Source organism: Pseudorasbora parva, chromosome 2 (assembly GCF_024679245.1).
Source record: "Pseudorasbora parva isolate DD20220531a chromosome 2, ASM2467924v1, whole genome shotgun sequence".
NCBI lineage: Eukaryota > Metazoa > Chordata > Actinopteri > Cypriniformes > Gobionidae > Pseudorasbora > Pseudorasbora parva.
In genome coordinates this window covers 61,735,629-61,752,700 of record NC_090173.1, presented here as the reverse complement: position 1 = coordinate 61,752,700, position 17,072 = coordinate 61,735,629, and the positions used below count along the sequence as shown (strand labels likewise).

The following is a 17,072-nucleotide window of genomic DNA, read 5'->3' as shown; positions in this document are numbered from 1 at the left end:
CGGTGAGGCGCGTTCATGTGTTTTGGGGGCGTGGCTTTGGAAAGAGCCCAGAAGGGAAAAGGTGGAGTGAATGGAAATAATGAGCTGTCTTTAAAACAGCCGTGAGAGGTCTACAGACACTCAATTTTTATACTTTCTTTTTTAGAGTACTTACATTTTAATTATGTATTGATATATAAAGAAAGTTTAAACAAATTTGGAAAAAAATTGTTTTAACCAATTCCTACCTACCCTACCTTTAATAATAATAATATATATATATAATCAGAACTTTAAACTCTACATGAGATCAGGGATTTAGGCACTACATGATAATTCTGCCATTATTAACAAACAGCCAACATCACCTGATCTCATGTCCTCTTATAAACACACAGTTACAGCAGCCAGACCAAGGGTTAAAAGTCAACTAAAGCAAACACTGATCACCATAATGGTGACTTCACACAAAACAACTACTTTCAATGAAACACAAATCACAGAAATAATATGGTAATTAAGAGAAACAAATAATCATATTACAAGCAATAAATAAAGAGTTTTTAAGAGTATCTGAATGTTTTCCATTCAGGAGCTGCGAGTGATTGCTCTCTTTCTCACCAAGTTTTGGTTACTCATAGCACATTATTTTGTAGTTTACATACACATCTATTTTAATCAGTGTGTTCAGACACTATAGATTTATTTTCAATACGATGAAGCAGAACATATGTTGTCTTACTTGGCTTCAATGTCGACTGTCAGACTCTGATCACCCACATAGAAGAATGATCGCCTGGGTTTTAATTTCACTTCAAATGTTGAAGGGACTATAAATCAAACCAGACAAAAGATACAAAGTAAATAAATACATTATTGTAGTTATTATCGCATGTTGTGTTGACACCGATCTTACCATATTCTTTGACCTCAAAGTCAGCAGTAAACGTCTTCTGAGGAGTGTTTTGGAACCGAGTGACCACCTTCCACACCCCAGTACTGAAACAACGCACTTTAATTATTAAACGCTTCAAAACAGATCTTACAACACAGATCACATCTATGCATATTGGCTGTGCTGTGTGTAGATCAAGAGTTATTATCCTGAGGTAGACATCATGAACCTTTAAGTAATGTTCACACGGGTTGAGCAGTTTCACACACAAACACACACCTGGCAATCTCAGGAATGTGGTAGTATCCAGACTTCATCCCTTTCACTGGATATATAATCTTTGATGAAACTGTGAGGCCTTGTGGATTCTTAAAGAAACACAGAAATCAGCATTAACACTGTGTTTGCTGAGATCAGCAGTGATGCTCATTACAGCTGAAATATAATGAAAGAGAGAGAGAGAGAGTGTGTGTGTGTGTGTGTGTGTGTACCATTATCTCCACAATGACACTAGACTCACTGAGGGGTTTCATGTTGTGTGTCAGAGAGAAAATCCTGTAATAAACTGCGAAAGGGATCAGAGCAAAACCTGAAATATTTTGTTATATATTTTGAGTTCTGTTATTTGGTTTCCTCAGATTCAAACCCTGATAAAAGCAGAAGTCAGCTTAATAATAAACAGGAATATGTCATGCTGATGTAACATGTTTAAAATTCGCTGTTATATGTTTCATGTTTTTAGCACTTATTCTTACCTGCGCTAGCAGGCGTGTAGATGGGCTTGTCTGTCTGAACAAATATATATCCAGACTGCAATGAGACCAAGAGCACTTTCTCCAGGGTGTGGGATGGAAATTGAGCTTGTAGATACACATACTGCTTCTCCTCAGGGTCATCAGAGAAGAGGTGTGTATCCGCAGGGATCTAAAGAACAGATTATTATATCTGATAGTAAAATAATGAGAATCACTGCAGTGTAATTATGGCGCTCTCACCTTTATATCAGTAAGGATCTGGTAATCGTTGCCTGCCGTCAGTCTCACTATTTTGGACAGGATCGCCCTGTCTTTCTTTGGGAAGATTTTTACTGTAATCTTTACATCAAAATCTGCTCCAGAGTAATCCTGAGCCTCCAGAAACACGTTCTCTGAGGAACCCACTCTCAGCAAATTAGGAGCTGACAGAACAAACCTGAGGAGATCAAATCGAGTCTTCAGACAGATCTATGAGTAAGTCTATGAACAAACGGTGTGTTTAATACTCACAGCGGCTCACACAGTGTGAGGAGGGGTGAGGAGAGAAGAACAACAGTCAGATACAGCAGCTGCACGTCCATCCTGTGTGTGTACGTGTGTGTGTGTGTGTGAACCTGCAGCAGCTCAGATTTATACCAGCCCCGTGACCCTCACAGTCCAAACTGCTCTCTCTCTCTCTCTCTCTCTCTCTCTCTCTCTCTCTCTCTCTCTCGCAGCTTTTGCGGTTCATGTCATGCCCATAGTTGCCCATAAATAGTCTGTGAAATGCCCGCAAGTTAATATTCATCGATTGCGAAATCATGGCAAACACAGAGAGCAAATCCAAAAAACATAACTTCACTCAATGTGAAGTAGAAGTTATCATTGGCGAGGTGGAAAAAAGGAGAAAAATGTTGTTTGGAGGGGCAAAAGGTTGCAAAAAGGCACTTGAGTGGCAAAAGGTTGCAGACGCTGTAAATGCTGTAGCCTCACAACCTCGGACTGTGGCCGAAATAAAATAGAAATGATCAGACATCAAAGTCAAGGCAAAAAAGCACCTAGCGCTCCATGGCCAGAGTGTGTGTGCCACGGGTGGGTGAAAGGGGACACCGGAGCTGACCCCTCTTGAGGAGAGACTGGCGGCAATTATTGGGGAATAAGTGAAGTGAGGCGGAGGGGGAAACTGACGCGCCACATGCACCAGATGACACAGGTAAGTGAAATAAGTAAAATCAATGCAGTCAAGTCACATGTATGCAGGCTACACCCTTACAGTTTATTCATATATAACAATCTTTAGTTCAGTGGCTGGGTGTTCCAGAGGGACAGCTGAGCAGCCGTCCGGACCCAGCGTCTCCACGGCACGCGCCTCTCAATCCTCCAGCAGAGACGTGTCCTCACCGATGCAGTCCTCGAAATGCAGAGATTTGCAGATCAAATCTACGTAAAGCACTTTGAATTGCCATTGGGTATGAAATGTGCTATATAAATAAACTTGTCTTGCCTAAATCTAACATTATAGAGTCTTTGATTCTATATTGTATTGGATTGTATTTTATTTGATGGGTTATTTAATGGCAGTCAAACTCAGATTTCCTGTAAATGACCTTTTTTAAAAACAAAAACTGGTTGTGTAAATTCAACCTTTGGTAAATTGGCAGTCGTTCTGTTGATCTTAGAGAGGTCAGGAGATTTACTGAACAGTTTACAGAGGCGTATCTATGACTGTTAATGCTTAATTCATCAGTAACACAGAGGCAATACTGATCAGCTCTAAATCTCTTGCATCTAAACTGAAAAATTCTGAACTTAAATAAACACTGCTCAGTGTTCATATGGAAATCACCAGCAGGGTGTTAAAGTAAAGCAGAGAGGTAATTAGACACTTAAAGGCTCCCTGAAATAATTTAGTATGAATACAGGTCCTTGATTTCAGACTCGATCGGAATCGGACGTTACATCCCGATCAGGACTCGGATATATATGTATATTCTGGGGTGAGAGACAAAGTGAGCACTTGCACTGCGGTTCATCAGTAATATGGGTTGTAACTTGAAAATATTGCTTTATGTATGTTTCTGTAGATGGATACACGTGCTGGCTCCTCAGTGATACATTACAACAGCGCTAATAAAAGAAAAACGTGGGCATAACGGTCTATCTGTGTAAACTTTGTTCAATTCATGCAAGTGCTGCCGTATTGTCCAATATGAGCAGTCATTTTCACAGTCATCACTCGGGTATATTCTCCAGAAGACGCGAATGAGAATGCGCGCGCTGATCTGTCTCTGTGCATCATCCGAAAGCGCGCAAATATTGAGTTCTTGCGCTTAAACGGACCAACTCACACAAGAAGTATGTCAACATGTCCATCTTGATAAGTATTCAAGCAGACATAGCCTGAATACGCCTTAAGATGACTTTATACAGTCGAGAAAGACGACGCAGAGCCTTCAATTGGGTCTTAAAGGGGCAGTAGCCTTTACTGCTGTCTGTTTAATGTCAAAGAAAAGATAAGGAATCACTCACTGCTCTTGATTGAATAGCTTTTGTAAGGATTAGACTTTAATTTAAACAGTTAAATATGCAGCTATTTTACATTTGATTAGCCTACATTATTCCATTTCTCTACCTAAAAACTAATGTTAGACCTATAAAAACCTGAAAACATGTTAATTACACTTCAATCAAATTACACTTCAAATATTTTTTCCCCAAAGTTAGTTTATGTCATTGTAGGCAGTTATCGTCACGATGATTTCATTTCAAGTGTTCGTTTTTTAAATAAGTTTAGTTTTAGTTAGTTATTTGATGCTATAAAAATGGCTGTGTGATGTCATGATTGACAGCTGAGATCGACGGCTTCTCTGAGTGAAGTTGTCACTGAGGCACTAACATACTTTTTTCGGGATTTTTGGGAGCAGATTATTTAATTTAATTTAATTTCCATAACTGTTTATTTCACACTGGTCCCGGACTTTTTTATATTTACTGTTGCACTAAAATCCAAAAGTGCTCTGTTTGTTATAGAGTTGTTGAGTGTTAAAATAAGAATAAAATAAAAAATAAAAACGAACCAGGATGTTCCTTTCGCTCTTCTTTATTCTTTTTTTATGTATTATAGAAGTATCGGATCGGGACTCGGTATCAGCAGATACTCTATTGTATCTGTATTGTATCTCTATTGTAATTATACTTTATTGTATCACAATTAAACGACAAAGCTTTACGTTGGGCAGAAACTCTATGCACAGAATAACCCCATCTTACAATCAAGGTCTAGTTTCGTAGCCCACTTCAAGGATGTGTTTGGGAAACCTGCCTGGGATGCATCGATTGGTGAGAGATAGTATAATTTAAAGCAAGATAAAATGTCTATTCATGAGTATGCTCTACAGTTTCGTACCCTGGCGGCGGCGAGCAGCTGGAACGAGCAGTAGTTGTTGACCACCTATCATCAGGGATTGGATCCCCGCATAAGGTTGCATACGAGGACACCATTGGGCTCGAGCGCTCCATCCAGCTATCCATTAGATTCACCACCTTTATGCAGTCGTGTCTGGAGGAACACCAAGACCAGGTCATGAGCTGTCTCCGTCAGCTCTCCAGAACCAGTAGTTGAGAACATGCAGATTGATAATACCCGTCTGACCCCAGCTGAGCGGCAGAGAAGGCTGGGACAGGGATTATGCCTGTATTGTGGATCGCCTGATCACATCATCGCCAAGTGTACCATTCGTCCTCCTCATCCCTTGGTGAGTGTAATCCAACCTTCAGAATATAAGAGCAACCCTTTAACCACTATTGTGAACCTTATCGCTGCCGATGTCTCCCTCTCAGTCTCTGCCCTTCTCGACTCCAGTTCTGCAGGGAACTTCATCTCCGGCACCCTCTGCCGTCAGCTCCACCTCAAGACGACTCATACTCCGTCCAGCTACCAGGTCGAATCCATCATGGGAAGACCATTGAGTCAAAGACAAGCACGATTGTGGCAAGGGGGGCGTGGTTCAGCGAGGTCTGCAGCGGGAGAGAGAGCCGCGGGACGAGCGGTAAGTGAGTGGGTTGGACGCAGATTAATAACACCTGTCTCTTGTTCCAGTAATGAGCGTGGAGAGGGTATAAAACCTCGGTGGAACCAGAGACCAGAGAGAGACGGACGGTTGATGCACAAACCCCAGAGACTGAGAAACCGGAACCCGGAAGTGCCGACCCGGAAGTGATCGTTGTTATATTGAGAGAGAGAAACTATACACTACTGAGTGTGTTTTGACAGTGAATGAGAATAAATAAAGAAAGCATCAACCGTCCAGCCGACCCCCGTGTCCTCTTCCTTCCTCATATTATCGAACTTTGTTACACTGGTGCCGAAACCCGGGTAGGAAGTAGGACAGCGCCGCCGCCATGCAGACGCCCTCCGCCTCGCCATTTGCGGACATTATCACATCCCTCGCGGTCCTCCATCAGGACCAACATCAAGCCATGCTGGACCTTCGGGCAGACCAGGAGCACCGCTTCGAGGCCATTGTCCGAGGCCAGCAAGAGGACCGCGAGAAGTTCCGGAGCTGGATCGACCGGGAGGTTCGCACCGAAGCCGCCGGGCTGGCCAGCGCACCGGTCCACGTGCCCCTACACAAAATGGGGCCACAAGATGACCCGGAGGCCTTTATTGACCTCTTTCAAAAGGCCGCGGGTGGCCCCGGGCACAGTGGCCGGTGCGCCTGATACCACTGCTGACAAGAGGAGCCCAGGCGGCTGCACAACAGCTACCGGTGGCAAACCTCCTTGAGTACGATGACCTGAAGAAGGCCATCCTTCAGCGGGTCGGCCGCTCCCCGGAGCAGCACAGGCAGAGGTTCCGCTCCCTGGAGTGGGGAGAGGCTGGCCGACCCTTCGCGATGGCCCAACAGCTCCGGGACTCATGCCGCAGATGGCTCCTGGCCGGCGGAAGCGACGTGGACCACATCGTCGACCTGGTGGTACTGGAGCAGTTCATCGCTCGGCTCCCAAAGAAAACTGCCGAGTGGGTCCAGTGCCACCGGCCCACGTCGCTGGAGACGGCCATCCACCTGGCGGAGGACCACCTGGTGGCGTGCCCGGGGGTCGGCGCACCCCTTGTAACCTCTCGCTCTCTCGCTCCCCCCTCTGTATCTCCCTCTCCTCCTATCCCTCTCCCTAGGTCCCGCCCTCCGGGCCCTCCTCGGATTCCCCCCAGAGGCCGGGGTGGGATGGGCCCTGGACCGTTCGGGAGTTTGCGGGCTCCGCCCAGGGGGGCGGGGCTGCTGGGGGTGGGGGGTGACAATGGCTCTGGTTCCACGCCCTCCCCGCGCTCATTTTCCAACCCACTCCCCGCCGCAGGGGCGGCGGGTAGGCCTGGGCTGGCCTGCTGGCGGTGCGGTGATCCGGATCATTTTGTGGACCGATGTCCGATGATGGACATCGGGACAATGATCCGGATCCCGGACGTCCAGCGGACCACCCCCGATCAAGCAGGAGAGTACCAAATACCTGTAAGTATCAAGGGGGGTACATATTTTATTTTATTTTTTTTTTGCTAGGCAACGTGGGGGAGAGGACGCTGGCGTTGTCTGTTCGCCGCTTCTCCACCCACAACAAATCATGTTAATTCATGATATCCGGAAGCAGTGGCTCTCCGCAACATCTCTGTGAAGAGTGTTGCGGACGCACTGTTTCGTTTAATCTCCCGAGTGGGGATTCCGAAGGAAATCCTCACTGATCAAGGCACGGCGTTTATGTCACGCACGTTAAGCGAATTGTACGGATTATTGGGCATTAAATCCATTCGAACAAGCGTCTATCACCCACAAACAGACGGCTTGGTCGAACGATTTAATCGCACTCTTAAATCCATGATCCGTAAATTCGTACAGGAAGACGCCAAAAATTGGGATCGGTGGTTAGAACCCCTCTTATTTGCTGTGCGGGAGGTCCCGCAAGCCTCCACGGGGTTTTCCCCCTTCGAGCTTCTCTACGGACGGCAGCCCCGGGGGGTGCTGGACGTCCTACGAGAAACTTGGGAGGAGGGGCCTTCTTTGGCCAAGAACGAAATTCAGTATGTGCTGGACTTGCGAACAAAACTCCACACCTTGGGGCGGCTATCGAGGGAGAATTTGTTGCAAGCCCAGGACCGCCAGAGCCGGTCATATAACAGGGGTACAAAACTACGCAAATTCACACCGGGAGAGAAAGTGCTCGTTCTACTCCCTACGTCGAGCTCAAAATTAATGTCAAAGTGGCAGGGGCCGTTTGAGGTCGCACGACAGGTAGGAGAGCTCGATTATGAAGTGATACGATCCGATAGGAACGGGGCACGTCAAATATACCACCTCAACCTGCTAAAAAATGGAATGAGGTGGAATCAGTGTTGTTGGCAACGGTGATCGGGGGAGAGGATGATCTCGGGCCAGAGGCGAGCATTAAAGCGCAATCAGTCGCGCTGGCCCCTGGGGGAGATCACCTCTCACCGTTCCAACTCACTGATTTATCAAAATTGCAGACGGAGTTCGCTGACGTGTTCTCGCCCCTACCGGGATGTACCGACTTGATTCAGCACCATATCGAGACCGAGCTGGGCGTGGTAGTTCGCAGCCGGCCGTATCGTCTGCCTGAACACAAGAAAAAGGTAGTTCAGGAAGAATTAGGCGCAATGCTCGACATGGGAGTAATCGAGGAGTCCAACAGTGACTGGGCGAGCCCGATAGTTTTGGTCCCCAAGACAGATGGCTCGGTCAGGTTCTGTGTGGACTACCGCAAGGTGAACGCTGTGTCGAAATTCGACGCATATCCAATGCCCCAGGTTGACGAGTTGCTTGATCGGTTGGGCACGGCTCGATTTTATTCGACACTGGACTTAACAAAGGGCTATTGGCAGATCCCCTTGTCTCCATTGTCCAAAGAAAAGACAGCTTTCACCACGCCGTTTGGATTGCACCAATTTGTCACGCTTCCTTTCGGGTTGTTCGGGGCGCCCACTACCTTTCAGCGCCTCATGGACAGGATTTTGCGTCCCCATGCCGCATATGCTGCTGCCTATCTGGATGATATCGTGATTTACAGTCACGATTGGCAGCGGCATATGCAGCATGTCAGGGCGGTCTTGAGGTCGCTGAGGGGAGCGGGGCTTACGGCCAACCCGAAGAAGTGTGGGATTGGGCGGGTGGAAGTAAGGTATCTGGGCTTCCACTTGGGTCATGGACAGGTGCGTCCCCAAATTGATAAGACCGCAGCAATTGCAACCTGTCCGAGACCCAAGACCAAAAAGGAGGTTAGGCAGTTCTTGGGGCTGGCGGGATATTACAGACGGTTCATACCAAATTATTCGGACCTCACCAGCCCTTTGACTGACCTGACTAGAAAGGGGCTACCAGATACGGTCCAGTGGACGGAGCCGTGTCAACAGGCTTTTACCCGAGTAAAGGCTGCTCTATGTGGCGGGCCGCTTTTACACTCCCCTGACTTTTCTCTCCCTTTCTTGTTGCAGACTGACGCGTCGGACAGGGGGCTGGGCGCAGTCCTGGCCCAGGAGGTGGAGGGGGGAGAGCGGCCGGTGCTGTACATTAGCCGTAAGCTCTCCAAGAGGGAAGCTAAGTACAGCACCATAGAGAAGGAGTGTCTGGCCATCAGGTGGGCCGTTCTCACCCTCCGCTACTACCTCCTGGGGCGGGAGTTCACCCTCTGTTCGGACCACGCTCCTCTCCAATGGCTCCACCGCATGAAGGATACCAACGCGCGGATCACCCGTTGGTATCTAGCTCTTCAGCCGTTTAAATTCAAGGTGGTCCACAGGCCGGGTGCTCAGATGGCTGTGGCCGATTTCCTCTCCAGAAATGGGGGGGGGGGGCTGCAGGCCGGACGGCTCCCCGGCCTGAGTCGGGCGGTGGGGGTATGTGGCAAGGGGGGCGTGGTTCAGCGAGGTCTGCAGCGGGAGAGAGAGCCGCGGGACGAGCGGTAAGTGAGTGGGTTGGACGCAGATTAATAACACCTGTCTCTTGTTCCAGTAATGAGCGCGGAGAGGGTATAAAACCTCGGTGGAACCAGAGACCAGAGAGAGAGAGAGACGGACGGTTGATGCACAAACCCCAGAGACTGAGAAACCGGAACCCGGAAGTGCCGACCCGGAAGTGATCGTTGTTATATTGAGAGAGAGAAACTATACACTACTGAGTGTGTTTTGACAGTGAATGAGAATAAATAAAGAAAGCATCAACCGTCCAGCCGACCCCCGTGTCCTCTTCCTTCCTCATATTATCGAACTTTGTTACAACGATCTATTGCCGGTCCCGTTCAACTCGAAGTCTTGCACGTGGAACAAATACATCTACTGGTTCTGGAGGATTCCACCGCTGACGTGATACTAGGGCGCCCATGGCTAGAACATCACGATCCTGTCATCTCTTGGAAGTCCGGTGAGGTACTAAAGTGGGGTGAAAGTTGTTTCTCTCGTTGCCTGTCTACTCTGCCTGTTCCGCCCAGGTCCTGCCCATCCAGGATTCCAGTGTGTGCCACTTCCATTGAGAATCCCCTTGAGGAATGATCCGTGGATATTCTGTCCTGTTACGCCCCCTTCCGGGATGTCTTTTGTCCCTGCCGGGCTTCCAAGCTGCCTCCGCATCGGCCATGGGACTGTGCCATTGATCTGCTTCCCAGTGAGCCAGTGCCCAGGGGAAAGATCTATCCCCCCTCCTTGCCGGAGGAGAAGGCAATGGAGGAATACATCCAGGAAGCGCTCGCCCAAGGATACATCCGGCCATCCATGTCCCCTGCTGCATCCAGCTTCTTTTTAGTTGCAAAGAAGGATGGAGGCTTGCGGCGCTGCATCGATTACCGAGCACTGAACAAGATCACCGTCAAGTTCTGTTATCCCCTTCCTCTCGTCCCAACCCCGCAGGAACATCTCCGTGGTGCCACTGTGTTCACCAAGTTGGACCTCCGCAGCGCTTACAACGTTTTCAGAATGCGTGAGGGGGACGAATGTAAGACCGCCTTCGTGACGCCCACTGGCCACTATGAGTACAGGGTCATGCCGTATGGATTAGCCAAAGCCCCCTCTGTATTCCAGGATTTCATCAATGAGGTTGTAGAGTGGCCATATAAGGAGATGAATATTTATAGTGGATCAACTTTTAAGTCTTATTAGTTGGTCATTTATTGTTTTCTCCTGTGGTCTGTATTTCTCCCTAGCATATGAATGTTATTGCGCCTTCTTTCCCTTCTCGCGAGACGTTCCAGGCGAGTCGGTGTCATGTGATTAAACGCCACCCCAAACAGGAACTGAGAAGGTGTTTTAAACATATAGTACTGGCAAACCGACGATCAAGAGTGCCTCTCTCATTCGCAAACCAAACGCGATCACGTGTGGATTAACTCTTTTTTTGCTGGCTGTTTTTGGAGCGTTGACTGCCGAACCGTGGTGGAGTATATCCGTTTCCCTGCTGGGTGGATTGCTTGTCCAGGTGGACTTTAAACAGCTGGACAACACACAGATACTGCTCCTGGATTTGTCATCATTGCCGGGGAGACTGATCTGACTTTGTACATAGTATACGCTGGATTGAGAGACCTATTCACACACATGCATACACTCTCCCGAACCATAACGTATATGAAGCTAAAACTAGACAGTCACCCAAATGCCGATTTTACTGCAGGCCCGTTTGTCACTGGACAGAATCCTGCAGTTGAAATCGTTCTCAGGTTACGTATGTAACCATGGTTCCCTGAGAGGGAACGAGACGCTGCGTCGAAACGCTAGGGGACGCCTCTGCGTACCATGTCATGAAGCACTTGTGTAATCAGTCCAATAGCGGGACGATATGTCACGGGCTGGTAAGGTCATCGACCGGGAAGCCATAAAGCACACCTGGACCAAACAGTCACTAGCTTCTGGAAAAAGCCGAACAAGTCGATCACAGGCATGCCGGGAGTATGGCATAGCGACGCAGCGTCTCGTTCCCTCTCAGGGAACCATGGTTACATACGTAACCTTAGACGTTCCCTATCTCGAGGGAACTTCGAGCTGCGTCGAAACGCTAGGGGACCTCAATACCCACGCCACCAGAGTCCCAAATGTCTGTATGTGTGAATCAACCCAGAAACACCCAGGACCCCGGTGTAGAGGCTACATCTAGATTGTAAAACCTCACAAATGTATGCGGAGAGGACCACCCAGCCGCATCACATACCTCTGACAATGAAACTCCCGAAATAAGAGCCATAGAGGCAGCCATACTCCTAGTGGAGTGGGCGTGGACCCTCATTGGTGAAGGATGTCCGGCCGACTCATAAGAGAGCGAAATAGCCTCGACTATCCACTTGCTAAGCGTCTGCTTTGAAGCCGGTTTTCCCTTGCCCGGGGACCCAAAACACACAAACAACTGTTCTGAGTTTCGCCACAGGGCAGCTCTGTGGACATATGCATCTAGGGCCCTGACCGGATATAGCAGATTTAGCTTCTCTTGGTCTTGACTAGTGAACGGAGGCAGACAGAAAGCCTGCAGCATTACTGGTCCCGGCACATTAGTCGGGACCTTGGGAGCATATCCTTCCCTCGGGAAGAGAAATGCTTTTACCATTCCTGGTGCAAACTCCAGACAAGAGGGTGCCACTGCCTAAGTAGGCACCCTCGAGCGTGCCGCAGGTCTGAGCCTCAAAGTACCACGAAGGAAACCCATGATCCAAGGGTGTTTCCCCAATGATGCATTATCTAATGGAATATGATAAGCAGATATCGCCGACACATATTCTTTCAGTGTCGACGGGGATAACCCTGCGGAGAATTTTTCTTGTAGGAACTCAAGAACTGAACCGACCGGGCAGTTAACAGGGTCCAAAGCCTGGTGCGTACACCATGCGACAAAAACTCTCCGGCCACGCTCTCTCTTTGTTTTGCTCGGTGTAGGTTTGAGAAAGGACGTACTCGGCTGAGGCTGCCCCGCCCGACAGCCCCAGAGGGACATTTTGATTTATTTATTTATTATATATATATATATTTTTTAATATTTCACATCTCAATATCAATATCCCCCAGCAGGTCTGCTTGTTTAATACGCTTGCAGGGCAACCGCCTTATACAAACCGGCGGCCGCCTGATCTGCTGCCGAATATGCCCTACCCACAAAGCCGACTTTTTTTTTTTTTTTTTTTTTGCCGGCTTGTTGTGGGCAGCTGTGGGGCTGTGTGACGATGCTGACTCGGGGGAGAGATAGCTCGCAAGCGTCTCTTCCCCCCGAGACATCGTTGCCTCTGAATGATAGATGCAGACCCATAATCTACGCGATGCCTCGGCAAACACGCGATCTGAGCCACTAGACTCAACCCCGTAATCTACACGCTGCCTCGGCAAGCGCGAGATCTGCGATCGAGTCATAGAATCTATATTGTAGACCCGTGATCTACACGCTGCCTCGGCAAACGCGAGATCCGACCCACTAGATTCAGCCCCTCGTAATCTCAAACATGCTGTCTGCTTGCCATTATATTGTTCTTTCTCTTTCTTATTTTATTTATTTATTTATTTATTTTTTGGTGAACTTCTTGACACTCGGCCGGCCAGTCTAAACTTAACCTGGACACAGCGCGAGTTACACCAAAAGCTCCTCTTTTTATGTGTGTGTGTGTGTCGTTTTCTTTTGGCAGATCATCATCAGCGCTAACAACATCCAGTTCCTCGGAACTGGAGTGCTGCTGCGTTTGTGCCTCAGCGCGAGCGGAAGAAAACCGCTGAGTGTGCTTCCAACTCGCTAACTGAGGCATGAGATCCAGCGGGTAAGGGCAGAGATAGGGGATCACCCGTCTCTAACCCCGCCACTAGATCCAACTGCGATCCCCAGGACGTGACCCTTCGCTGCGCCTTGGCAACAGCGGGACCCGAGCCTTGAGGACCGCGAGCCAAAGCACTCTCCTCGAAGAGTGCCCGGCGTGATCTTAATATGTGCATTGGTAGTCTCTCGCAATGCTCGCAGCCAACCCCCTCGAGAGCTGACTGGGCATGCTCGAGCCCTAAACACATCACACATAGGTCGTGTGTATCCCCACCCGTGATGCAACATGGGCAGGGAGGAACACAACGCCTATACGGACTTGCCATATTTCTTTCTTTCTCTTTCTTTCTTTTTTTTTTTTAACACACACAATAAATGGACATACAATTCACACAGAGCGCTTGTGATGACACAGAAGCTAGTGACTGTTTGGTCCAGGTGTGCTACCTCCATGTCATCCATTCAAGATCGTAGAACTCCCATACCAGCATCTAGAGTTAAATCCCCTACATCAAAGACTGTCAATGCTACTTATGATGTTTCTCATGTATTTTCTCCACTAACCGATGTGCTTAACCCTCCGGTTGTTCCAAGTTCGTCCTCCTTCTGTGGGCGGCCCCCGATTCAGCTGGAGTTTCCAAGATTTGGTGACTCCTGTGAGACTTTGGATGTGCTCAACTTCATCGAACAGTGTGAAATCTTTCTGGATATCAGGCCACTTCCCAGTGTGGAGCTGGTTGGCACCCTGATAACGGTTCTGAGAGGACCTGCTCTGAGCTGGTGGAAGGCAGAGAAGAGCAAGGTAACAGATTGGCATTCTTTCAAAGAGGCATTTATGGGTGCATTTCTTCCAGATGATTAACTCACGGAAGTGGAAGATAAGCTGAGAACTATGGTTCAGCTGCCCAATTTTTTTGCCTATGACTACAAAGCCCTTTGCCTGAAGTGAAAGCCGGATATCACAAAAGAAGAGATGGTGAGCCGCATCCTTAACAACATTAACCCCAGAGTCGCAGGCTGTCTAAGAGGGACTGTGAGGAAAGTGGAACAGCTGGTGAAAGTGGGCTCTATGGTGGAGAAGGACTGTATGGGTGCAAAGGATTACTGGCAGAAAGTGAACAGCCAGCATGGTAAAGAAAAAAAACAATAAAAAAGAACCTGAACGTCATCCATCCAAAAACTTGGCAGGACTCTCTATTGCTCAACCCCATTCACTAAACTCTCTCCTCTTGGTGCCTATAATGGTAAAAGGTAAAGACGTGAAGGCAGTGGTGGATACAGGGAGTACGTACACACTGATGCAGGAAAACCTTTGGAGACAGCTCAGAGGTGAGGCTTCATCTGACACTCCGGTATCCCCTCAAAGATTTATCATGGCCGATGGAAAGGTGTACCAAGCTATGAACCAGAAAACCATCTGCTATAAATTGCATGATAAAGTATGCAGGGTGGAGATAATGAGGGATGATTATATAATAAGGGGTGATCACCTAGCGTTTCCCATTATAGGTGGGTTGGATTTCCTGAGAGCAGCGGAGGCCATCGTGGATGTAGGCCAAAGTAGATATGGCCTGAAAGTGGGGAAAGGATATTCATATTATCCCATTTACATTTACATTTAATCATTTAGCAGACGCTTTTATCCAAAGCGACTTACAAAAAAGGGGAGAGCAATAGAAGCAACGAAACAGACAAGGCCAACAACCTGTAAGAGCTGTAAGAAGTCTCAGTTAATTAGCACAGTACACAATTTTTTTTATTTTTATTTTTTTTATAGCCATCTACAATAGCCATCTACAATAGCCACCTACAACAGCCACCTACAACAAAAACTCACGTACGCAAAATACAGAACACTGGATTTTGATAGCCATGATAACAACCCATTAGGACTAAGGCTATTGCCCCAGCTGTTGTCGTTAATGCAGATTCAGTGGCCCAATGGGTTGGTTTTGTATGGCATTCTAGCTAAACGCACAGCAATAGCCATCTACAACAAAAACTCAACGTACGCAAAATACAGAACACTGGATTTTGATAGCCATGATAACAAACCATTAGGACTAAGGCTGTTGCCCCAACTGTTGTCTTTAAGCAGATTCAGTGGCCCAATGGGTTGGTTTTGTATGGCATTCTAGCTAAACGCACAGCAAAAGCCATCTACAACAAAAACTCACGTATGCAAAATACAGTACACCGGAATATGATAGCTATGATAACTATGTAACACACCCGCCTGAAGACACAAATCCGGATGAGAGACGTAGATATGATCCAGGAGTGTGCGCTTTTTGGTCGTTGCTGTGGTGATCAGTAAGTGCTATTCTTTATATTTAGGTGCAATTGGAAAAGATGTGTCTTAAGATGTTTTTTAAAAATGGCTACAGACTCGGCAGCACGAATTGAGATCGGCAGGTCATTCCACCAGGTGGGAACGGTCCAGGAAAATGTCCGTGAGAGCGATTTCATGCCTCTTTGGGATGGAACCACGAGGCGCCGCTCACTCGCAGAACGCAAGCTTCTGGAGGGTGTGTAAGTCTGAACAAGTGAGTTTAGGTATATTGGTGCAGTGCCAGTGGTTGTTTTGTAGGTGAAAACTAGTACCTTGAATTTGATGCGAGCAGCCATTGGCAACCAGTGCAGTCTGATGAAGAGAGGCGTAACATGCGCTCTCTTCGGCTCATTAAAGACCACTCTCGCCGCTGAATTCTGGATCAGCTGCAAGGGTTTGATAGTGCATGCTGGAAGCCCAGCCAGAAGAGCATTACAATAATCCAGTCTGGAGAGAACAAGAGCTTGAACCAGGAGTTGTGCAGCCTGTTCTGATAGGAAGGTTCTAATCTTTCTAATGTTGTATAAAGCAAATCTGCAGGACTGGGCTGTTGCAGTAATGTGGTCAGTGAAATTTAACTGGTCATCAATCACAACTCCAAGGTTCCTGGCTGTCCTGGATGGAGTTATGGTCGATGAACCAAGCTGAATGGAGAAATTTTGATGAAGTGCTGGGTTGGTTGAGAAAACAAGTAATTCTGTCTTTGCAAGATTGAGTTAAAGGTGATGCTCTTTCATCCAGTCAGAAATGTCTGTCAGACAGGCAGCGATACGAACACTGACTGTAGGATCATCTGGTTGAAATGAGAAGTAGAGTTGAGTGTCATCAGCATAGCAGTGATAGGAGAAGCCGTGTTTCTGAATGACAGAACCTAATGATGACATGTAGATGGAGAAGAGAAGTGGTCCAAGCACTGAGCCCTGGGGAACCCCAGTAGCTAGATGATGTGACTTAGACACTACACCTCTCCATGACACCCTGTAGGACCTACCAGAGAGGTAAGACCTGAACCACTGGAGAGGAGTTCCTGAGATCCCCGTCTTCTTAAGTGTTCACAGGAGGATCTGGTGGTTAACTGTGTCAAAAGCAGCAGACAGATCCAGCAGAATGAGCACTGAGGATTTGGAAGATGCTTTTGCCAGTCTCAGTGCCCCAGTTACCGAGAGCAAGGCAGTCTCAGTCGAATGGCCGCTTTGGAAGCCGGATTGATTGTTGTCTAAGAGGTTGTCCTATTCAAGAAACATAGATAGTTGATTGAACACAACTCGCTCAAGGGTCTTTGCAATGAAAGGCAGAAGAGATACCGGTCGGTAGTTTTCTAAAAGTGTTGGATTCAGAGAGGGTTTCTTAAGCAG

The 17,072-nt window shown here is 47.7% G+C and overlaps 2 protein-coding genes across 4 annotated transcripts in view; one reads left to right on the top strand and one right to left on the bottom strand.

Moving 5' to 3' along the window:
* The window catches only part of LOC137047852 (complement C3-like), a 61,857-nt gene extending 59,571 nt beyond the window's left edge, over positions 1 to 2,286 (bottom strand). For all 3 annotated transcript variants that reach the window (XM_067425763.1, XM_067425754.1, XM_067425768.1), the window contains exons 1-7: positions 2,140 to 2,286; positions 1,870 to 2,065; positions 1,630 to 1,798; positions 1,366 to 1,439; positions 1,154 to 1,242; positions 896 to 978; positions 722 to 809 (exon numbers count right to left, since the gene is read on the bottom strand). In XM_067425763.1, the coding sequence (XP_067281864.1) occupies positions 722 to 809; positions 896 to 978; positions 1,154 to 1,242; positions 1,366 to 1,439; positions 1,630 to 1,798; positions 1,870 to 2,065; positions 2,140 to 2,210 (770 nt within the window). In that variant the 5' untranslated portion in view covers positions 2,211 to 2,286. The remainder of the gene's footprint in view (positions 1 to 721; positions 810 to 895; positions 979 to 1,153; positions 1,243 to 1,365; positions 1,440 to 1,629; positions 1,799 to 1,869; positions 2,066 to 2,139) is intronic.
* Positions 2,287 to 5,618: 3,332 nt separating this feature from the next.
* Positions 5,619 to 9,882, top strand: LOC137055652 (zinc finger protein with KRAB and SCAN domains 7-like). Its single transcript, XM_067429512.1, has 2 exons — positions 5,619 to 7,115; positions 9,624 to 9,882. Exons 1-2 carry the CDS (start codon positions 6,504 to 6,506, stop codon positions 9,624 to 9,626), a joined length of 615 nt encoding a protein of 204 aa, XP_067285613.1. The 5' UTR covers positions 5,619 to 6,503; the 3' UTR covers positions 9,627 to 9,882.
* The last annotated feature ends 7,190 nt before the right edge of the window (positions 9,883 to 17,072 follow it).

Bases quoted from the DNA above. Each gene is read 5' to 3' on its own strand.
- LOC137055652 (XM_067429512.1), top strand. From the start codon at position 6,504: ATGGCCCAACAGCTCCGGGACTCATGCCGCAGATGGCTCCTGGCCGGC.